Source organism: Hemiscyllium ocellatum, chromosome 30, assembly GCF_020745735.1.
Source record: "Hemiscyllium ocellatum isolate sHemOce1 chromosome 30, sHemOce1.pat.X.cur, whole genome shotgun sequence".
Lineage (NCBI taxonomy): Eukaryota > Metazoa > Chordata > Chondrichthyes > Orectolobiformes > Hemiscylliidae > Hemiscyllium > Hemiscyllium ocellatum.
Genome location: NC_083430.1, coordinates 34,080,974 through 34,105,347, shown reverse-complemented (window position 1 = coordinate 34,105,347; position 24,374 = coordinate 34,080,974). Strand labels below are relative to the sequence as shown.

Here is a 24,374-nt window from a genome sequence, read left to right as displayed (position 1 = left end):
ATCATCAAATGAAGTGATGGTTCCTTTCCCCAATCTCTTCTACAAAACTCTTCAATGCCTTTAGTACCTCTCTAAACCTCTCTCTCAACAGATTAGCACACAATACATATCCACTTCACTGTATTTCAAACAGAACTTCACAGCTGCTACAGCAGCCTCAACGTACAAGCTAGAAATGCAGAGCAGGAAAGAGTGTCTCACACTTACCCACACGGTTTTCCATCCCCAGCTACACGTCTCCGTAACAGTGCTGTAAAAGAGAGAATAGTTATCAGACAGGTCTGTTAAACATGGTTCACTGTTACGCAATGCTATCACACTGGGTAGTTCGTGCCTGACAAATACAAGCTATGGGTTAAGTTCAAAGTACTGCATTACACACTATTTGTACTTAAGAACTTCAGCTAACTCTAACCAAACAGAGCACTCAATTATCAGTCAACTTTTATTTTCTCTGTGAAGTATCAGGAATGACATCATGATGTTAAATTGGATTTGGATTTTATTCAGTTATCTATTTTAGGTTTCTTGCCAAAGTGAGTGCCTTGCAGCAAACACCACCTACTGTGGCATCATAAAATGCCGTTCCAGTGACATCATGAGCAGATGGCTGGGCACGAATTCCACCAAATCTCTTCTCCAATCCTTTTTCTTGCTCAATGTTATACAGCAGCAATTTACCAAAGGACCATGGAAACCAATCCAAAGTTTTCTGATGCATAGAAATTATGGTGCAGGAGAGGTGGCGATTCCACCCAACATACCTATGATGGTTTAGACAGCACTTTAAGATATATCTCTCAGCCCCCAGTTCCTTTCCTCTAACTCTAAGTTTTATCTGAGCATATATCCGTTGGGAACTTACTACTGAAATCAGATTCCACTACCTTTTTCAAGCAATACACATTCTAGATCTTAACTCATCTCACAATTTTTCTTTTCACATGCCACCTCTGCTTCGTTTATGCTCATCTGTTACCACCATTATCATCTAGTTACTACAACTGGAAAAGTTTAATAGTTGCTATAACAAACCACTCTGATGTTGAATGCCTCAATCTCCTCTTTACAATCTCAAATTCTCCAGTCTCTTTAAATAACTAAAGAACTGCAGTCTTTGGCTTACTTTAATTGATTCCACTTGCCATTTCAATTGAGGTTATGGATTAGATAAAGTAATTTGATGTGAGAAAGGACTGGTGAGAATCATGACAACAGCTCCAAATATCTGCTTATCTCCACCGCAGACCATCGCATCAATTGACAGTCATAGAGGTGACCACAACAGCTGAACAGCCAATAAGACAAAGGATGTAGGGATGAAAATAGCTAACTTCGGAAAGGTGAAAACAAAACTGCAATGGAGGTTTTCCTCAATGTCTTAATCACTAGCCTTGAAACAATTTATTGCCTTCATTTCAGTTGTTTTTCTCTCAACGATAAATACAATGCACTGCAGCGCAAACTGATTAATGCATTGATGGCAGCTTTGTTGCATTATTTCTATTTGAATGAGCAATTAAACCAAATTAAGTAATAGGACACAGAAGAATTACAACACCGATATCTATGTTCAAGCTCTCACAAAACTGCACTTAACATTATTGCTGGCAGCTCTACTTTCTTTTTCCTTTCATGGGTTACGAGCATCACTGGCTAGATCAGCATTTACTGCCCATCCATAATTATCCTGCGCAGTTTCTATTATCGCTCATTTAGCAACTCAAAGGATTTCAAAGTGTGTGCAAAAGGTTAGGCACAGAACTGTGAACAGAAACTCTATCACTGGAGACAGAAACAATTAACAGATCAGGTTGATGACCTTTGTCACATTTCACCCATTCATTGTATTTTGTTTTTGTATTAGATCAGGAAAGTTTTGGTCATTTTCAGGACCCCTCCTCACCCTCCCAGGGAAAGAAACCACTTACACCAGGTGTGCCTAGAACTTTCTCAACAAGTAGACACAGCAGCTATTCTGGCCAAGACTGAGCATTAATGAAAACTGCTGGTTTGTATATTGTTATAGCTGGCATTTTCTCTCCCCATTCCTCTCCCCCAAACACCTTTCCGCAGTTACTGCAGCACACTCACTCCAACAGAGTCTCCTTAAGACGCTTGATTGCACATTCCAGTCCACCTTCACAGGCACAGGTGCAAGTAGATTGCTTTTTTAAAAAAGCAATCATCAGTCAATCTACACTATCACTCAAGAAAATGTTCCATTAGCCAATAAGATGCACTGATAAAATTTCACATCTCCCTCATCTGTAAAATGTTAGAGCTACGTTTTGAAACCATACATTTTTACTCAGGACTTCATCAGTTATATCTTGCAGAATCAAGGCTGCACTCTGAAAAAACATTTATGACAGTTCCATCGAACATACAGACTTGCTTATGCCAGCGTTCATGAATTCCACCCGAATTGGGCATAACCTTCTTTCCTCTTTCCAACGTTTTGTGTTGAAAAGAAAACATGCCACTTACCTCAACCACTCCTTCTGGTAGAGTTCTACACAGATCACATGCTGTGAGAAGGAGTCCCTCCTGAACGCTTTATTGGATTTATTAGTTACTGCATAGTGCTTATGATTCTTAACTTTAGATTGCTCCCCAGGTGGAAGTATTTTCTCTATATCTGCAAGGATTGTTCTGTAAGGAATTGATCGTACCACATTGACTGTGGTCAGAGAACATGGAACGGACAGGTGGCAAACCCACCAATGAAATCAGCGTTTTTGTACGATTTCCCAAAAACATTCAATCTAGTTTTTCTTAAATTGCTGAAAGTGTTCAGTACAACATCAGAAGAGATTGGGAAGTCAGAAGCAATTGTTCATATGCTGCAAGGGTTCTATCCTTATATCTCTACAACTTCTCAAACATATACTGTCGCTGAGGAGCTGTATCTACCAAGCATGCTGTCAACTTCCATACATCTCTTTGCTTCCTATGCTCATAGGCTTTCTAATCAGATGCTGAGCCACAGAACATTCATGATTCTCTCAAACTTAACATTTGAGAAAAATCAAAAACATGGTTTCCATCTTCACTACAAACCCTAATCCCTCAACTACTTCTGCCTCCAGTACAGCAGGTACTCAACAAGCTGAACTGGTCTCAATATTCTGTTCAACCTTAAAGCAACGGTTAAATCTTAAATCCTGCCCATCAATACCGACCATTTATTTCAGGGAGCACAGCATCACTCGTTAATTTGCCTATTGCTGCCGCTGCTAGAATTTGACTCTGAACTCAATTACTTTGAAGCTCTGCTTTTTTGGTCTTCCACTACTGACTTCAACACATCTTACCCCACTCACCAGCAACAACAACTCTCCCTAGCCCCCTCAATTGCTGCTTAACAGAATTTTAATTCTCCATCCCCAATTCTGCTCCTTCAATGCTTCTCTACCAGCTTTAGGGAAGGACTGGGCTGGACATAACTATGTTACCTTCAGATCTCTTCCACAAAATAGACAATGGAGGCTCAGAGAGAAATGCCACTCGTGGGGCTAATTTTAGGACAGGAAAGACTCCAGAATAGATCAAAGCTCAGTTGGCTGGATGGCTGATTTGTAATGCAGAGGGATACCAACAGTGTGGGTTAAAATCCTCAATGAATAAAGGTTACCATGAAGGACTCTCCTTTCCATCCAATCCTGTTGCCCGTGAGGTGTGCTGACCCTTAGGTTAAACCACCACCAGTCATTTGTCTCTAATAAGAGAACAGCTCAACTTTACTGTACCTACTTTCAAAGATGCTGCAATACTGTAAAATATTAGTTAGGCAACTATGATAATAGCGACAAGTGCCATCAAGCAGCATTTTTTCAGCAATCATCTCCTCATTGACACTAATTCAGGTTTTATCAGATCCACCAAGCATCTGACCTCATTTTACTCTATCAAACGTGAACAAAAGAGCTGAACTCCAGAAATGAAGTGAACGTGACTACCCTCAACATCAAGGCAGCACTTGAGCATATGGGGAATGGGCTGCCAGAGCAAGTGGTGGAGGCTAGTACTGTTGCAACATTTAAAAGGCAGCTGGATGGGTATAAAAATAGGAAGGGTTTGGAGGGATATGGGCTGGGTGCTGGCAGGAGGGACTAGATTGGGTTGGGATATCTGGTCGACATGGGTGATTTTGGACCGATGCGTGTGTTACATCTCTATGATTCTAAGTATGGCATCAAGCCATCTTAGCAAAACCTGGAGACAACAGAAATATTGCAGAAACTCTCCACGGCTTGCAGTCATGCATGTCACAAAGGAAGATGGTTATGGTTGCTGGAGGTCAATCATCTCTGCTCCAGGACATTTCTGCAGGAGTTCCTCAAGCCAACCATCTTCAGCTGCTTCAATGACCTTCCCTCACTGTAAAGGTTAGAACTGTGGAATGTTCATTTCTGATTGCAAAATTGCTCAAATATTGAACCAGTCCATGTTCACATGCATTAAGACTTAGACAACATCTAAGCTTGGGCTGGTAAGCAGCAAGCAACATTTATGTTACCAGTGCCAGGCAATAACCTTTCAGACAAGAGAAAATCTGATCAATTCTTCTTGATTGTCACTGCATCGTCATTGCTAAATCTCCTACCATCAGCATCCCAGAGGTTAACGTTGCTAAGAATCTGAAGTGGACCAGCCATTATAATACTGTAGTTACAACAGCAGTCGGACGTTATCTAACCTTCCTCAATGTCTTCACACTTCTTTAATTTCCTTCTTTAAAACCCACATCATTCATTTTAAAAACTGTCTTGTTCCGATATTTTCTTTTCTTCTGGATGTCAAATACTTTTTGGTGGCATTTCTGTAGAAGGCCCTGGGAATGTTTTGCTGCATTAATGACATAATGGCAAGCTGTTGTTATTTTAGCCCAACAGAAGATCAGAAAATAAACTTAGTTTCAAAACAAATGCATGTTAACACAAAAGCACTGGGCTGATAATGAGCATATACTTGTGATAGTCATCGCGCCTGTACTTCTAGTCAGGAAGTTGTGGGTTCAAAGCCCAGTGCCAAAATTTGTGTACTAAGTCCTAGCTGACACTCATCAGTGATGTATATATGCTGCACTGTCAGAGTATTGTATTCAGACCAAGTGCTGGCATATGCTGTGATCATATGCTCAAGTGAATGGAAAAGAATCCCAGTGCGATTTTACCAAGCGGAATCAGTAGGGTTCTCCTGGCACCTGGATATTCACACTTCAACCATACCACAATGAAACAGGTTAAACAATGTATTTCACTGGCATTGCTGATTTGTTTACTTTGATTTGATCAAGAGAGAGTGAGTGGACTTCAAAGTTTGTACTAATTGCGGTGATAAGAAGGCACAATACAAATGCAAGGTTCTTTCTTTGTGAGATATCAAGTGAGTCAGAATTGGGCAGTTGATCAGAAAAAAGGGATAATGAAGTCAAGGGTGCAATGCACATTCCTTGACATGGTGGGGGGGGTGGAGTTTGGGGGACTTAAATGGCTTTTCTTTGGCATCTAAACAGACATTCTTGAGCTGAAGACGACTGGTAACCTTGTACAGTGTTGTCAACAGGAGTCCTGTGGGATTAGCACTGAGATGTGAAATTTCAAGCTACCGCCATCTCAAGGACAACAAAAGTTTGGCATAAAACCCTGGCCTAGCCAGCAAAACCAACATCCTGGTGAATATATTTAAAAAAGGGAATGGAAACTGTACAAAGCCAAAGCTCTTATCCTTTGACTGCAGGTTATTTGGAGCAGAATACATGGCAGCATATTTGCATATTATTTCCATGAAGTGATTTTTTTAAGACAATGAACAGGCAGCCTATTTCAGTGTTATTTGGGTCATGCCTGCAATTGGAAACAGATATACAACATTGAATTTGCAATCTAATGAACAGCACCACATAAACACCCACACAAACAAATCCAATTCAGGCTCTTTGCAGGAGCTTTATTAACTTCTGATCTCAACACACATGCAGCATTGCAAGATCAGCAAGGTAGATAAAGGGTATCATAGCTGTTTACTCACTCACTCGATCTGTGACTTCCTTCCAACAACTTGTTCTACCTCCCAACAGCATCATCATCTAGCAACATCCCTACTTTTAAACTACCCACTGTTCTCTTCAAAACCTTCCATGGCTTTGCTCCTCCCCATCTCCCTACCCTACTTTAGCCCAATAATCATCAAAAATCTCTGAAGTCCACTAATTTTAGTCTCTGGTACATTATTCATTTCATCTCTCCTTACTGGTGGCCATACTTTCAGTCATCTAGGCCCGAAGCTATGGAATTCTAACAGTTTAATGTGCAAGCTCTTTTTCTTTTAGGATGCTCCTTACAACATACCTCTAACCAAGAATTTGGTCACCTTCCCAACACCTTGAGACACATAACACCTGCAAAGCTCTTTGAAACACTAACCAATAAGTATAGGTTCTGTTATTTCTGCAATTTTCACCCTCCTTTATCCATATCAGTGGCATATGTGGGGAAAAGTTGGGGCCCCATCAAATATTCGAGTGTACACCACCTGTCACATTCCAATCAAAGCAGACCTCCTTGATTCCCACCGTGTCTGTTGCCTTCTAACAGATTTCCAATCACAGTCAAGGTTCGTCCAAATTTATTTTCCTTTTAATAATTAGGCGTTCACAACTTTAGCAGATACATTCTCGACAACATCCACAAGGAGACTTTTATCTCCTATGCTAGTGACTATTTCAAAATTTAACTACCCCTCACAAACACCAACTCTGATCAGCTTATACTTGCTGGAATACTCATTCACAGGATCTCAGATAATGGCTCCAAATATCTTCTCCAGATTGACAGACGCCCAGATTCTCTGCTTCTCGCTCTCCCCCATTAATAATAAAACCCATTTGTAATTGAATGCAATGGATAAAGCAAGATTCCTTGGGCCCACACAATAATCAGTTGTTTGACCATCATCGGAAGCAGAACGTTCAGTTCGTTGCTGCTTGTGGAATCTCAGGATGGTTGCATAAGCACTTGCTTCTTACCAGAATTGCTTTGAAGTATTCATGAGATAAAATCTTGTCAACAACTAACTGTACTTTAAAGGGATCCAGGGAGTAAACATTGAGCAGATTACGTTCCTGAGCCTTCATGAAACCAACCCACAGCTCACTCCTTATCTCCAATCTCACCACACTGCGAGAAGACTCTCCTACAATTAGCTATCCCAATGTGACGATATCAACTTTCAGCTGATCACTATTTATTAGAAACAAACCATGTGAAATTTCAGTAGAATACTGCATCACTTGAAATCACTCATTGGCACAAAGGATGCTACTCATTTATGAATGGGATGAGAAGGTCACCCTTTATAAATTACACATTGTATAAGTGTTGAGAGGTATTCATTCATGTATTTTCCATGACCCATTCAAACGTGTTTGATCAAGGTTTCCAGCATTTACAGTGTTTACAACTAATTAAAGAACAATTTTTAATGACAGAATCATTCACCAATTGACACGGAGCTCCAAAAGATATTTTCTACTCAGGCTCTTCAAAATTTTACTCCAGCTTCATATGACCCCATTGGGAACTCTGCCTTTAATACCTAGAACCCACATTCCAGAATTCCCTTTCAAAGAGGCAGTACATATGTAATCAGCCAAATGGCCTCCAATGTTAAGTTTAATTGATTATATGAAATCTAGCCAAAGCAGAATGGTGTTAATGAATCCAATTCCAAACCAATACAGCATGCACACCATCTGAGTTTTGCGATGGTTGCTCTGGGTTAAATGCTCACTATTGATCGATTACACAAACAAGAGGGAGAAGAGTTCCAGGTCAATTAAAGCGATTGCTCATTTGGTTCTAGTGACTGAAAGTAGATAAACTCATAAACCAGTCATTCCTGATGGGCTGATGCCCAAAACTTGAACTCTCCCCTTTCGTGGATGCCACATGACCTGCTGTACTTTTCCAGCACCACCTTTGCACCTCATAAGCCAGTCACTACGTTAAATCCCAAATTGGTTAACTTCTGGACAAAGGCAAAAGAAGTTTTTCTTTAACAGTAAAGCAGTAGACAGGGTAGATTACTGAAAGCACACTGAAATGATAGCTTTCAAGGAAATATGATAAATCCAGAAAGGAAAGCATACCAAACGCCTTCTTCACTATCCTATCTACCTATAACTCCACTTTCAAGGAGCTATGTACCTGCATTCCAAGGTCGCTTTGTTCAGCAACACTCCCTAGGACCTTACCATTAAGTGTATAAGCCCTGCTAAGATTTTCATTCCTAAAATGCAGCACCTGCATTTATCTGAATTAAACTCCATCTGCCACTTCTCAGCCCATTGGCCCATCTGATCAAGATCCATTGTAACCTGAGGTAACCTTCTTCGCTGCCACAATACTTCCAATTTTGGTGTCATCTGCAAAATTACTAACTATACCTCTTATGCTCAGATCAAAATCATTTATATAAATGACGAAAAGTAGTGGACCCAGCACCGATCCTTGTGGCACTCCACTGGTCGCAGGCCTCCAGTCTGAAAAACAACCCTCCACCACCACCCTCTGTCTTCTTCCTTTGAGCCAGTTCTGTATCCAAATGGCTAATTCTCCCTGTATTCCATGAGGTCTAACCTTGCTAACCAGTCTCCCATGTGGAACCTTGTCGAACGTCTTACTGAAGTCCAAATAGATCACATCTACTGCACTGACCTCATCAATCCTCTTTGCTACTTCTTCAAAAAAACTCAATCAAGTTTGTGAGACATGATTTCCCATGCACAAAGCCATGTTGACTATCCCGAATCAGTCCTTGCCTTTCCAAATACATGTACATCCTATCCCTCAGGATTCCCTCAAACAACTTGCCCACCACTGATGCCAGGTTTACTGGTCTATAGTTCCCTAGCTTGTCCTTACCACCCTTCTTAAACAGTGGCACTGTGTTTGCCACCCTCCAGTCTTCCAGCACCTCACCCGTGACTATCGATGATACAACTATCTCGGCAAGGTAAAAAATGAGGTCTGCAGATGCTGGAGATCACAGCTGAAAATGTGTTGCTGGTCAAAGCACAGCAGGCCAGGCAGCATCTCAGGAATAGAGAATTCGACGTTTCGAGCATAAGCCCTTCATCAGGAATGAGAGTGAGTAGCCAAGCAGGCTAAGATAAAAGGTAGGGAGGAGGGACTTGGGGGAGGGGCGATGGAGGTGGGATAGGTGGAAGGAGGTCAAGGTGAGGGTGATAGGCCGGAGTGGGGTGGGGGCGGAGAGGTCAGGAAGAGGATTGCAGGTTAGGAGGGCGGTGCTGAGTTGAGGGAACCGACTGAGACAAGGTGGGGGGAGGGGAAGTGAGGAAACTGGAGAAATCTGAATTCATACCTTGTGGTTGGAGGGTTCCCAGGCAGAAGATGAGGCGCTCCTCCTCCAGCCGTCGTGTTGTTATGTTCTGCCGGTGGAGGAGTCCAAGGACCTGCATGTCCTCGGTGGAGTGGGAGGGAGAGTTAAAGTGTTGAGCCACGGGGTGATTGGGTTGGTTGGTCCGGGCGGCCCGGAGGTGTTCTCTGAAGCGTTCCGCAAGTAAGCGGCCTGTCTCACCAATATAGAGGAGGCCACTTCGTAGGATATGTGGAACAGTCCATCTTCCGCAACTACACTGGCACCAACCCCACCTTTTCCTCCGCTACATCGATGACTGTATCGGCGCTGCCTCGTGGGTTCAACTTTACTAACACCTTCCATCCCGACCTGAAATTCACCTGGACTGTCTCAGACTCCTCCCTCCCCTTCCTAGACCTTTCCATCTCTATCTCGGGCGACCGACTCAACACAGACATCTATTATAAACCGACTGACTCCCACAGCTACCTGGACTACACCTCCTCCCACCCTGCCCCCTGCAAAAACGCCATCCCATATTCCCAATTCCTTCGTCTCCGCCGCATCTGCTCCCAGGAGGACCAGTTCCAACACCGCACAGCCCAGATGGCCTCCTTCTTCAAGGACCGCAGATTCCCCCCAGACGTGATCGACGATGCCCTCCACTGCATCTCCTCCACTTCCCGCTCCTCCGCCCTTGAGCCCCGCTCCTCCAACCGCCACCAAGACAGAACCCCACTGGTTCTCACCTACCACCCCACCAACCTCCGCATACAACGTATCATCCGCCGCCATTTCCGCCACCTCCAAACGGACCCCACCACCAAGGATATATTTCCCTCCCCTCCCCTATCAGCGTTCTGCAAGGACCACTCCCTTCGTGACTCCCTCGTCAGATCCACACCCCCCACCAACCCAACCTCCACCCCGGCACCTTCCCCTGCAACCGCAGGAAATGTAAAACTTGCGCCCACACCTCCACACTCACTTCCCTCCAAGGCCCCAAGGGATCCTTCCATATCCACCACAAGTTCACCTGTACCTCCACACACATCATCTATTGAATCCGCTGCACCCGATGTGGCCTCCTCTATATTGGGGAGACAGGCCGCTTACTTGCGGAACGCTTCAGAGAACACCTCCGGGCCGCCCGGACCAACCAACCCAATCACCCCGTGGCTCAACACTTTAACTCTCCCTCCCACTCCACCGAGGACATGCAGGTCCTTGGACTCCTCCACCGGCAGAACATAACAACACGACGGCTGGAGGAGGAGCGCCTCATCTTCTGCCTGGGAACCCTCCAACCACAAGGTATGAATTCAGATTTCTCCAGTTTCCTCATTTCCCCTCCCCCCACCTTGTCTCAGTCGGTTCCCTCAACTCAGCACCGCCCTCCTAACCTGCAATCCTCTTCCTGACCTCTCCGCCCCCACCCCACTCCGGCCTATCACCCTCACCTTGACCTCCTTCCACCTATCCCACCTCCATCGCCCCTCCCCCAAGTCCCTCCTCCCTACCTTTTATCTTAGCCTATCTCGGCAAGGGCTCAGCAATCACTTTGCTAGTTCAAGGGTACCCCTGATCAGGTCCTGAGGATTTATCCATTTTTATGCATTTCAGGACATCCATCACTTCCTCCTCTGTAATATGGACACTTTTCAAGATGTGACCATCTATTTCCCTACATTCTATATCTTCCATGCCCTTTTCCACAGTAAATAATTGATGCAACACACTCATTTAGTATCTTCCCCATCTTCTGCGGTTCCATTTAAAGGCCGCCTTGCTGATCTTTGAGGGGCCCTATTCTGTCTCTAGTTACCCTTTTGTCCTTAATGTTTTTGTAAAACCTTTTGGATTCTCCTTCACTATTTGCCAAAGCTACCTCATTTCCCCTTTTTGCCCTCTTGATTTCCCTCTTCAGTAAGAATTCATTTGATCTATCCTGTCTATACCCGACATATGTTTCCTTCTTTTTCTTAACCAAGCCTTCAATTTCTTTAGTCATCCATCAGTCCCTACACCTACCAGCCTTTCCTTTCACCATAACAGGAATATACAGTCTCTGGACTCTCATTATCTCATTTCTGAAGGCTCCCCATTTTCCAGTCGTCCCTTTACCTGCAAACATCCGGCCCTAATACTGTCAAACTAGCCTTCCTCCAAATTAGAACTTCAACTTTTAGATCTGTTCTATCCTTTTCCATCACTATTTTAAAACTAATGGAATTATGGTCGCTGGCCCCAATGTACTCCCTGACTGACACTTCAGTCATTTGCCCTTCCTTATTTCCCAAGAGTAGGTCAAGTTTTGCACCTTCCCTAGTGGGTACATCAACATACTGAATCAGAAAATTCCTCGTCATCTAAACCCTCAACACTATGGCATCTCAGTCTATGTTTGGAAAGTTAAAATCCCCAACCATAACCACCCTGTTATTCTTACAGATAACTGCGATCTCCTTACAGATCTGTTCCTCAATTTCCCTCAACTATTATGGGGTCTATAATACAATCCCAATAAAGGTGATCATCCCTTTCTTATTTCTCAGTTCGACCCAAATAACTTCTCTGGATGTATTTCTGGGAATATGATCCCTCAGTACAGCTGCAATGCTATCCTTCACCAAAAATGCCACTACCTCATCTCTCTCGTCTCCCTTTCTGACCTTCCTGTAGCAATTGTATCCTGGAACATTAAGCTGCCAGTCTTGCCCATCCCTGAGTCACACCTCTGTAATTGCTATGATATCCCAGTCCCATACTCCTAACCATGCCGAGTTCATCTGCCTTCCCTGTTAATCCCCTTGCATTGAAATAAATGTAGTTTAATATAGCAGTCCTACCTTGTTCCTGCCTGCCCTGACTGTTTGACTCATTTCTTTTCTCAACTGTACTAGTCTCAGATTGATCTTTTTTCTCACTATCTCCCTGGGTCCCACCCCACCATCTTAATAGTTTAAATCCTCCTGAGCAGCTCTAGCAAATCTCCCTGCATGTATATTATCCCCTTTCCAATTTAGGTGCAATCTGTTCTTTTGTACAGGCCACTTCTACCCCAAAAGAGATTCCAATGATCCAAAAATGTGAACCCTTCTCCCATACACCAACTCCTCAGGCATGCATTCATCTGCTCTATCCTCCTATTCCTGCCCTCACTAGCTTGCAGCACCGGGAGTAATTCAGATATTACTACTCTCGAAGAAGTCCTTTTTAAATTCCTGCCAAACTCTTTATATTCTCCCTTCAAAATCTCATCCTTTTGCCTTCCTATGTCATTGGTTCCATGTGGAGAATGACTCCCTGCTGGTCCCTCTCCCCCTTGAGAACATTTTGCACCCTCTCTGAGACATCCTTGAACCTGGCACCAGGCAGCCAACACACCATTCTGATTTTTCACTGCTGGCCACAGAAATGTCTGTCTGTGCCTCGAACTAGACAGTCCCCGAACACAATTGATCTCTTGGAACTTTACGTACCCCTCATTGAATTAGATCCAGTCTCAATACTAGAAACTTGGCTGTTCATGCTACATTCCACTGAGAATCCATCACCCCCTACTTTTTCCAAAACAGCATGGCTAGGAAAGGGTGGACGCTAGGAAATTGTTTCCATTAGGCGAGGAGACTAGGACCCGTGGACACAGCCTTAGAATTAGAGGGGGTCAATTCAGAACTGGAAGGCAGAGACATTTCTTCAGCCAGAGAGTGGTGGGCCTGTGGAATTCATTGCCTCAGAGTGCAGTGGAGGCCGGGACGCAAAATGTCTTCAAGGCAGAGATTGATAGATTCTTGATGTCACGAGGAATTAAGGACTACGGGGAGAATACTGGTAAGTGGAGTTGAAATGCCCATCAGCCATGATTGAATGGCGGAGTGGACTCGATGGGCTGAATGGCCTTACTTCCACTCCTATGTCTTATGGTCTTATAGCATACTTGTCTGAAATAGGGAGAGCCACGGAAGACTCCTGCACTACCTGCCTACCTTTCTTCCCTTTCCTGCAGTTAACCCATCTATGTGACTGTATCTGCAACTTTTCTCCCTTCCATAACTGCCATCCATCACATCTCCTTGCTTTTCTAAATTCCTCATTACCTCTGACTCTCCAACCGATCCATTTGATCTGATAGGATTCGCAACCAATGGCATTTATTGTAAATATAATTCTCAGTAACCTGTGAACACTCCCTAAACTCCCACATCTGACAAGAGGAGCATATCACTCTACTAAAGGCCATTTTTGCTTCTTCCAATCTACTGACTCAGAAAATAGCACTGTCTTATTCCTCTACAAAACACTGCTCCAGACTAACTTAATACTTATGGCTTATATTTTTATGTTTAATCAAGAGACATATCTTAATAAAACATATAATCAACAAAGAACCCACTCTACTCACTACTGCAGACTTTCTATAAGGCCACACTTAAATATATTCACTTGTCTGTTTCTGTGTTATAATCTCTCCCAAACAGGTTCCTCCAAGATTAGTTGCGAATTTCACTTTTTTTTTAAAGTTTTCCCAGACGCACTCCAATGTCCAGCAATACATGAATTCAAACAAAGGCAGTAACTGTGCAGGTTCACGGCTGTGTCAGCTGGCAGTGTGGGTTTCTTTCTCTCTCTCTCTCTCTCTCCTGCACTGACCTCACCATGTGCTTCCTTTGTCTGTTCCTCTCCCTTTTGAAATTGCTGCTATTTTGACTTTTTTTCCTCCAAAGTTCCAACACAATGCAACAGCACCTGCTGCTCCCGGAATTTTAGGAAATCACCTCCAACATCTAAAACACCTCAAAAAAAGGAGCAGCCTGTTACAGCCAGAAAATTTTCCCATCCTCCATCTTGGATTACACAAGAGGGGAAGATATAAAAGAGACCTAAGGGGCAACTTTTTCACACAGAGGGTGGTGCGTGAATGGAATGAGCTGACAGAGGAAGTGATGGAGGCTAGTACGATTGCAACATTTAAAAAGGTACCTGGTATATGAATAGGAAGGGTTTGGAGGGCAATGGGCCAGGTGGGACTAGATTGGGTTGGGATATCTTGTTGGCATGGACAAGTTGGACCAAAGGGTCTGTTTCCATGCTGTACATCTCTATGATTCGACGACTCTAAAAGTGAGTGAACATGGCAAGATTCAGGAAAGTCAGATTCCAAAAAGTAAAGAAGAAACGTCTGAAGGTTGTATCACTGAAGGAATAGCGTACAGTGGGATGGATGCAAGGACTTCAGAGACTGTGGAGTGAAAATGTAATTTTAGATCGACAGAAAAATTAAATGATAATTTGACAGGAATTCAATTATTGTCAGAAACAATAAAAGCAGCTTCAGAGTTCCATACACTCAGTTGTATTAGCTTTTCCAAGGTTTTGATCCAAGACATGTATGGAAACTGAATACAGGGAGCTTAATTTTGTTTCTAGCCATTTAATGTGTGACCTGAGAGTTACTGATGCCAACACTGAGCTGCTAGAAGAGAGATATGTTCCAGTTCTCAACACCAACAACTCAGCTTGGCAAGCTACAAAATTCAGCAAAAAAAAACTGCACACCAAGTCTTGGGTAAAAGTCACGACTACATGTACAATAGATTTCTTTGATCAATGGGCCTAGGCTTGTATGTAGGATATTAACTGATGGTTGCCACTATGGGTCCAATTATACTTATAAAATGCCAGTATTTTTATTGCAGCTTTTCACTATGCACTCACGGTTGGTGTCCCTGGTGACATAACACAACATCATAAAATACACTGCATTTCCAACAGCTTCACTGCTGTGTTACAGAATTAACCCCAACCTTTTACAATCCATTCATCTTTATAACTTCATGTATTTACTGAACAACAGTCCTGACATTTTTCAGGTCGGACTGACTCTATAAAAGATTAACTGGAAGGTAGAATTCAGCTTCATGTTAGCAGATCTCTTAAAAGTTTGAAACAATACAGGTTAGGTTAACTCTGACGGTAGAATTTAATTTACTCCAAGAGAATTTCTAAAAATGTAACTGTGTTTTCCATGCTTTCAGTCTTCTGCCCTCATAAGACAGACACATTCATGCTAAATTTTGTTTAATTATACTGCCACATACCTTGGGATGTTTTACTCTCCTGGAACATTATATAAATGTTCTTTAAAACAAAAAATTACATCGGGGCAGCCATCAAATGTTTTATTATTTTTTTTAAAAATCTAGGCTCGGCATGCTTTTCATTCTCCTTCTCTTCAATTTTACTCCCCATCTCTTAGTGGACTTACTCCAATATCCCTACTTTACAGCAAACCAACCCCCTTGATCACAAACACTTGTTTATTACCATCGCAGGACAAGATATCTGGGTCCTTTTGTAAAAACACTGACTGTTGCCGTCCAGACATTAGACAACAAAGGACACAGAATGGAGACTACGATTTACATGGGTCAGTTTGCATTAAACCTTCCTAAATTGATTAGCTTCTGAATCTGTTATCCTTGAAGACATTCCTACGCCTGACCAAGCTTTTCGTCAATTATCCTAATTTCTTTATGCTGATCAATGTCAAAATTTGTTTGCTAACATTTGTGCGAAGCACATAGTAAAACGTTTCAATGTTAAAGGTGCATCATAAGTGCATGCAGTTATTACTCATCACAGCTTATAGTTTGGCATGCAATATAGGATTTTTATAACAAGATAATGTTACAGCCAGTTAGTAATAAAATTGTGACACAATAGGGTGTTTCGACAATTGGCAAATGTTATTGCTGTCACACTCTGGAGAAGACCACAACAGCAAACGGTAAATTAACACACCTCATGTAAACTATTTCCTGCATCATTGCATTATTGAGGGTTGTCAGCTTTTGTTTTGAACTGCGGAATAACTGTCCTCTTGGTCAGCACATACCAGATCATAATCAACTGCATCAAACAATTTCTCATCTCCCCTCTGGTTCTTTTGCCAAGGAACATAGGAAAAGGAATAGGGCTGAAGAGACTCCTCCTTTTCCTGCGAGACAGAACCCACCATACTGCAATTTGCTGACACAATCTGTTTGCCTCGCAGAGTGAAGCTGCAAATGTTGAGGCGTCTACAAGTGCCTGCTGCTGAAATTTACACTTTTCCTGTAAACGTGCTTTCGTGGCAGTGTGGAATTACACGTCTCAGTGTGGATTTACAGCTCAGATCTCAATTATTTTATGGCTGATGCGGAAGAATCAGAGTCTTTCTAAGCAGCCAAAATGATTAGACATGCGTCTGCACAACAGTAACAATCCATACGGGCACAAAAATAACATTGGATGAAAGCAATCAAGAAAATCGACTGCATTTCATTCAAGCCATTAAAGTAGAGCATGTTTCAGCATTTGGGTTCAAAGAAGCACTACACAATGGAGAGATGCATTGTATAACGGTCTGTGTCATGGATCGCAACTCCAGCCAAACCTCAAGGCTTCAAGCTGAACCATGACTGAAAAGCATGTGTGTTTAGGGGTCTCCAGCCTCTCCCAGTAATGGTGTGAGGCAACAGTAGTGAAATATCTCAGTAGGGTCAACAACCTTCGAAAACTAAACCTTTCACAGCCAGATGAAGTCTGAAGTTTTAAACATGGAAAAATAAAATATAACTCAAGTTCGGGACACCCAAGCAGTTTCACAACATAGTGATGGCCTTGCTAAAGCAGAGCATCTGTGTACCTGGTTGCTTTGACATGTTCCCTCACGTGGAGCTTGAGAAATACCTTGCTGAGTGAGACTTAAAACATGAATGACATACCCAAAAGTCTACCTCTTTAACCAATTAGATTCAAGGACAGAGAAGGAAATGAAAAGAAAGGAAATGACGTCAACAGAATCAAAACCAGAAATTGACAAGTCATTTGGTTGGAAAGATTGGATTGAAAGAAAGGAGACAAAAGATTTTTTTTACTGTATGCAGGAATGACAGGGTGGGGAAAGGGTGCTGAGAGAGAGATCCTGTTTTGGCAAACAGTGACAGAGCGACAAATCAGCCAGCAAGCATGCTTTGGAAATTTGCAATGATGTAGAACTAAAGCTCCTAAACCCAACAACTGATTTGCAAATTAAGGAAGTTCATTGATATTTAATGTGACAATGAAGTGCAACAGATTCAATGGATTCAAGAAAACAATCTTTCTTCTGCATATTAAACAGCCCTTCTCAAGTTTAGGTGACAGATGAAATTTTTCATGGAGAAACAGAAGGAATTAAAAATCAGACTGACACCAATAACAGCAGGCTGGAAGAAAGATATTGCAAAGCTGTCGGAACTGTTACCAGACGCCAAAGAAAAGCTCACTTCTACAGGAAACAGCAGAAATTCTGTCAACATATGTGCAAGGAAATTTCGTTCCCTTGTGAAACACTGTAAACTGCTCTCTGTTTTACAACTCTCAAGTTAACCATTTATCAGTAATTATAGCTGTTGCATAGGGTTGGTCAAGGTACAATCTTCAGTTTCTCCTTACATGTTGCTAGGCTACATTCCCACATACACAGATAGTCATATTGCTGGCACAAATAAGCATGGCACTAAGTAGTGAAGGTCCGGAGGGCACTCAAGTGCAAGAGTATCATAGTGAAGTCCAATGCTGCCTTAAAAAACCAAAGCAGCTACACTTTCCAGCAAGAGTTGGAGATGGTCAGGAGGCTTGACTAATTGTTCCTATGAACCATAGGTATGCAGCAAAGATACACCTGGCAATTTTACTAGGGATCAGACTCAAAATCCCCATGCTCAGTGACACCGGGTACATTCATCCAGAAAACCACCAGAGGAGCCAGCATGCTCTCCATTTTGTGACATTTACACACATCCCAATTCAAAACAGAAAAGGAAGATGGTTTTGGTTGTTAGATAGCAATCATGTTAGCCTCATGACATTATTACAGGAATTCCAAGGGAGTGCCCTGAGCCCAATCATCTTGATTTGCTTTATCAACAATCATCCCACCATTATAAGGTTGCAGTATGTAGGCTTGCTCACAATTGCACAACATACAGCACCATCTGCAATTGCTCAGGTATGAGCAGTCTATTCCAGCATGCAGAACCTAAACAACTTTGTGATTTGGGCTGAGTAAGTGCAAACAACATTCAAGCCACACAAATGGCAGGCCAATGACCATCTCCAACAAGACAGAAGCCAATTGCCAGACCAGTCAACTGTTTTAACTAATGCTGAATCATCAATCACCACCATTGAAAATAAACTTTCCTAGACCAGTTCTATATATACTGTAGCTACAGTACAGGTCATGAAGTTGAGAATTCGATCTTCATTTCCCAAATCCTGCCCATCATTCGCAGTGGCTGGATTACCGCAGTTCCAACAACACTTGCAAAGTTGGACACCATCTTTGACAAAAGCAACCCATAGAGTTATACAGCACAGAAACAGACCCTTTGACCCAACTAGTCCATACCAAACATAATTCCAAACTAAGCTAGTCCCACTTGTCTGCTCCTGGCCCATAGCCCTCCAAACGTTCCATATTCATGTATTAATCCAAATGTCTTTTAAATGTTGTACTTGTACCCACATCCAAGACTTTTTCAGGAAATTCATTCCACATGCGAACCAGTGTAAAAAAAAATTGCCTCTTACGTCTTTCTAAAATTTCTCTCCTCTCACCATAAAAATGTGCTCTCTAATCTTGAAATCCCTTATGCTATGGAAAAGAGGACTACCATTAACTCCATCCATACCTCATTATTTTGCTCCAACAGTTCAGTAAAAGCAGTCACAGCTTTCCTAGCCTCTCCTAATAACTCAAACCTTAATACCCAACAATATCCTGGTAAATTTCTTCTGAACTGTCTCCAGCATGATAATATCCTTCCTATAACTGGGCGACCAGAATCTGACAGTTTTCCAGAAAAGGCCTCACCAATGTCTTGTACAACCTCAACGTGACTTCCCACCTTCTTTACTTAAAAGGACTGATCAATAAAGGCAAGCATGCCAATTGCTTTCTTAACCACCTGTTCATGTGATGTAAACTTCAAAGAATTATGTTCCTGCACCCCTAGGCCCCTCTGTTCTATAATACTACCCATTGCCCTACCATTAATTGTACAAGTCTTATCCTTGTTTGTTGTACCAAAGTGCAATACCTCACATTTATTCAGATTGAACTCCATTTGCCATTTTCAGCTCATTGACCCATTTGATCAAGATCCTTCTGTAATCTTAGAAAACCTTATTCACTGTCTGTTTTACCACCTATTTTGGTGTTGTCCACAAACTTACTAACCATGCCTTCTGTATTCTCGTTGAAATCATTTAACAAACAATAGATGTTTCAGAGCCAATCCCTATGGAACAGCGCTGGTAACAAGCTTCCAGTTCAAAATACAACCCTCCAGCATTACTCTGTCTCCTGCCATTAAGCCAATTATGTATCCATCACCCCAAATCCCATTTGACCTAATTTTATTTATTAGTCTATTGTGCTGAACCTTGTTAAAAGCCTTACTAAAAACCAAATAAACAACATCTACTGCGCTGCTATCAATCTTTTTGATAACCTCCTCAAAAAACTCAATGGAGGTTTGTGAGACACTTTTCCTTGCACAAAACCATGCTGATTATTCCCTGATCAATTTTTACCTATCTTTTATAATCACTTGAAGCAATTTACACACAAGTCAAACTCACAGGTCTATTGTTCACCCGTTTCTCCTGGCCCCTTTCTTAAGCAAAAGTACATTAGCTACCCTTAAGTTATCAGGTACCTCACCGATAATTATAGATGTTGCAAATATTTGACTGACAGTTCAAGCCTACCAGCACATCTTGGGTATGTACTGACTACAGAATGCACTGTAACAATACACTAAGAATCCACTACCTTTATGAACTAGAAAAACAAGGACTGCCTGCAAGTTCATACACTGTTCTGACAGAAATGTATTGTTGATACTTTACTATTACTGGATCAAAATCATGGAACGGTCTCCCTAATGGGAGGAATTGTCCATGCATCAAAAGTGCTGGAAGGGTCAATGAAGGTAGATCATTACCTTCTGACAAGACAGCTAGGATTAGAAATAAACACTGATCTTGCCATAAATGCTCACATCCCATGAATGAATAAAAGTCAGTTCAAAAACAAATCTTGCTGCATGTAGCAGAAGATATTAAGTTGAAAATGTGTTGCTGGTTAAAGCACAGCAGGTTAGGCAGCATCCAAGGAATAGGAAATTCGACATTTCGGGCATAAGCCCTTCATCAGCATCTGCAGACCTCATTTTTTAGCAGAAGATATTAACACAGCTTTGCCACTAAATGCAGTGCCTGGTTAAAATCACAATAGGCACAGAGTCTTCCCAATTGGGTCTGCATCAAGCTTCATTTTGTAACCTTCACAGAGAGAATGTATTTGAATATTCACCCAACAAGGATTCAACGTCAACTCTGAATTCAAGACAACCTTCAATTCACACACTCCTCCCACACTCTAGTAATCACAGGTAATTTGATTAATCAAAGCAGGGTCAATTTAATAAATACAGGATTATAAGCTGCCAAGCAATGGGCACTTAAATGTTTCGTCTCAAAAACAAAAGCACTATTGCTGGTCAAAATGGGAACCTGATTTGAGGAACAGTGTAAAATCCTTCTCCCTCCATCCTGTGTTAAACACCCTGCTCACTTCAATAGGTTTGACAAGTCACCAAAACCATATGTCTTTAGGTGGTTTTGAAATGTGAAGGCCCAGAAAATCACCTTGTTGCCTTTGTTTGCACAGCAAAAGCTCAAAATCTACAAAGGCAATACATTCTACATTCATGCAGCAGGGAGCAGAAAATGAGTAGCTTCAGAGAGTCCCTGTACAATCTTGCCATTCCCACAAATGACATGCTAAAATACAAAAGTACTCAGAAAAGAGACATCAAGTCATATTTGATACAACTTTAATTGATATAGTGCCTTACGTGCATTGAAGACCCTTGGGACATTTAACAAGACAGAAATAAAAATATGACAAAGCACAAAAGGACAGGTGACCAAAACACTGAGTCAAAGGAAAAGATTTTAAAAAGTGAATTAAAAGGTGAGGAGGCAGATAAAATTCAGAAATAAACTCTAGAGTTTAAGGCAGCTGAAGTTACAGTTGCAAATGGTACAGTGATCCTTAAGGACTTAGAACCAGAATAGCTTCAAGCCTGCATCTAAAAGTTTCTATTCTATACATCTGCATCATCCATCATTAAAAACGTGGAGAGAAGCAAATGAATCTCCAACCACTGCTGCTCTTTCAGCTAGTCAACCTAAACTGATTTCTAAGCAGCCTCCCAATCGATGGAGTTAATTTCTTATTGTGGTCTTGGTGGCAGATAACGTTCCTCTTTGACTCCGGCAGGGGCCTCATTAAATAAATTAGGGGATCCCACAATGTTAGGTGGGATCATAGTGTTCCCATTCTAACTCCCTCCTGGGCACAGCAGCAGCCTCAAGAAATTTACTGAGAAGCCATCAGGTGACCCTGGGTGAAAGGTAGAATACTACAGCACTCACTCCAGGTGCTTCACAGGAAATGTGCAGGTCTCTGCTGCCCTCATCTCCTTAGCCCTCAATGCTAGGAGACACTCATGACTGCTGAACAAACCTTGATGCTGCTGAGTGATGTACAAGTAGCCCAATCCTCATCCACTTCCCCTCACCTTGGGTCTGAGGCATATTTCATCTAGTAGTTAGTTCAAAAGTAAATATACAATATAGCCAGAGTTGGGAGAAATTTCAAAACCTTGCTCAGGATGCTCCAGCTCTGCAAAGAATTTACAAAAACTGGCTACTTAACCCAACCAGTTTAACATTACTGTTTAGATTCTACAAAACTGAAACTGTGTTGCTGGAAAAGCGCAGCAGGTCAGGCAGCATCCAAGGAGCAGGAGAATCGACATTTCGGGCATGAGCCCTTCTTCAGGAATGAGGAAGAAGGGCTGAATTCCTGAAGAAGGGCTCATGCCCAAAATGTCGATTCTCCTGCTCCTTGGATGCTGCCTGACCTGCTGCGCTTTTCCAGCAACACATTTTCAGCTCTGATCTCCAGCATCTGCAGTCCTCACTTTCTCCTAGGTTCTACAAAAGCCTGATAACACCATGACTGCTCACATGAAGGAAGCAAGCTTTGTGAACACCACTGAAATTCATTTTCCTTCGAGCAACTTAATGCAACACAACAGCAACTTCTTTAATTATGGGATCAAAATGAACCTAGCTGCTGTAGCCTATAGGGGCAGAACCAGACACTCATTCAAAAAAAAGAGAACAGAGAGGTGGAAGCAAGGATCAAGGAAAATGAGGGGGCAGTCTGGAAAGCAGGAGTTCCAAATCCAGCCAATGCACACATACATACAGGGCCGGGAAGAGACTTATAAACTACACCATCTACCCCATTCCACCCAATCCTTCTCTTATTATAACTCTACTCCCTTCCACACATCAGCCCTGTGCTCACTTAACCAATGCTAATCTCTGTCCTAAAACACCTCAAATTTAAAATTTTCACCCTGGTGTCCAAGTTCATCATGGCATCATCCCAACTCCAATCTCTAAAACTTCTGCTATTTCTCACCTCTAGCACATCGTTAAATGCAATTGGTCCACCAGCTATGTCTGTTTTGATGATAAGCTTAGGAATTTACTCAAAATTTCTTCTCCCCCCTCCCTAGCTCTCACATCTCTCTTGCTTTGATCTGCTACTTGAGACTTACCTCTTTTCCAAGGCTTTTGTTACTCATTCCAATATCTCCTGCATCCCATGAATATCACAGATCAGTAGCTGCTGACTGTTCAGTATTTCAACAGATTCCATTGTCCATTGTTTGCACTATGCCTTCTGTGATAAGCGGAAACTTTCTATTAATGAGTGGGGACTAATGATGGCTGATACTCGTTGCTTGCTGATGACGCACAGACAGCCACCTGATGAGTGGGCGAGTTCAGTGCGGAGGCAAAAGACATTTGAAAAGCAGATTCTAGTGGCTGAAAATGTCACACAGACAGTGACAATTAAAGACAATGGGTTCATACACTCATATGTACAGTATGTTCACAGAGAGTGAAGTAGCTGCAGGATTCTTAGCCCTGGGAAGTGAAAGGCTGTAGTTCATGATTTATTCCCTCACTTTTGCTATTTAATAAACTCTACCACGTGTTGGATCCTAGGACTATGAATACTGCCAGGAGCACAAACAGGATCAGCCTGACCATATCTGTAAACAAGGCAATTGCCTGGAGGGCCAAATTAGAATTTACTTTGCCAACTAAAGAAAGGTAAAATTTTCATTAGATGCAGGAGCAGAAGTATGCCATTTGGCACACTGAGTCTCGTCTGGCATTCAATGAGATCATGGCTGATCTGAAAATCCTCAGCTCCATTTTTCTGCTCTACAACTCTCGAATATTCCCTTTATTAATGAAAACCTATCTCAGCCTCAAATACATTGAATGACCCTTAATCAAGGCCCATCATTATTGGTGTGACAGGTCAATACCAGATCAAATGAGCCACACAATTGGGCCTGTGCTTAGAGAGGAATTAAACAAAAATTCAAGGTTTCTACAAAATAAAAGGCATGAAGAGATGGGGGATAGTGCTGGAAAGTGGTATTGAGGAAAATATTGGCCTAGATCCAGTTGAAACTCGGGAGCAGATTTGATGGTCTGAACTTCCTAGGTCTCACCGATGTCAGGATTGATACGCTGCTTTCTGAAAAATCCAGAACACCACCTGCTATCAGTCTTCCTGCTCTGGGAGGTGTTTTTTTACCACACGTTTGCAAAGGGCAGGAATGCCACTGTTGCCAGCACTATATTGCCCAATTAGTTCCCAATAGACGTGAAGTCAACACAATGTCCATTCCTCTAACTATGGACCTTGAAGTAAGTGACAAATATTAGCCCACATCCAATGCACCTACTTGCAGAATGGGGCTACCTGTTCCTTGTCAAAATTCCATTCC

General features: G+C 42.2%; 1 protein-coding gene across 4 annotated transcripts in view; it reads right to left on the bottom strand.

Annotated features, from left to right (window-relative positions):
• Positions 1-24,374, bottom strand: part of LOC132830169 (phosphatase and actin regulator 4-like) — a 175,923-nt gene that overhangs the window by 94,948 nt on the left and 56,601 nt on the right. For all 4 annotated transcript variants that reach the window (XM_060847709.1, XM_060847708.1, XM_060847711.1 and 1 more), the window contains exon 2: positions 208-250. In XM_060847709.1, the coding sequence (XP_060703692.1) occupies positions 208-223 (16 nt within the window). In that variant the 5' untranslated portion in view covers positions 224-250. The remainder of the gene's footprint in view (positions 1-207; positions 251-24,374) is intronic.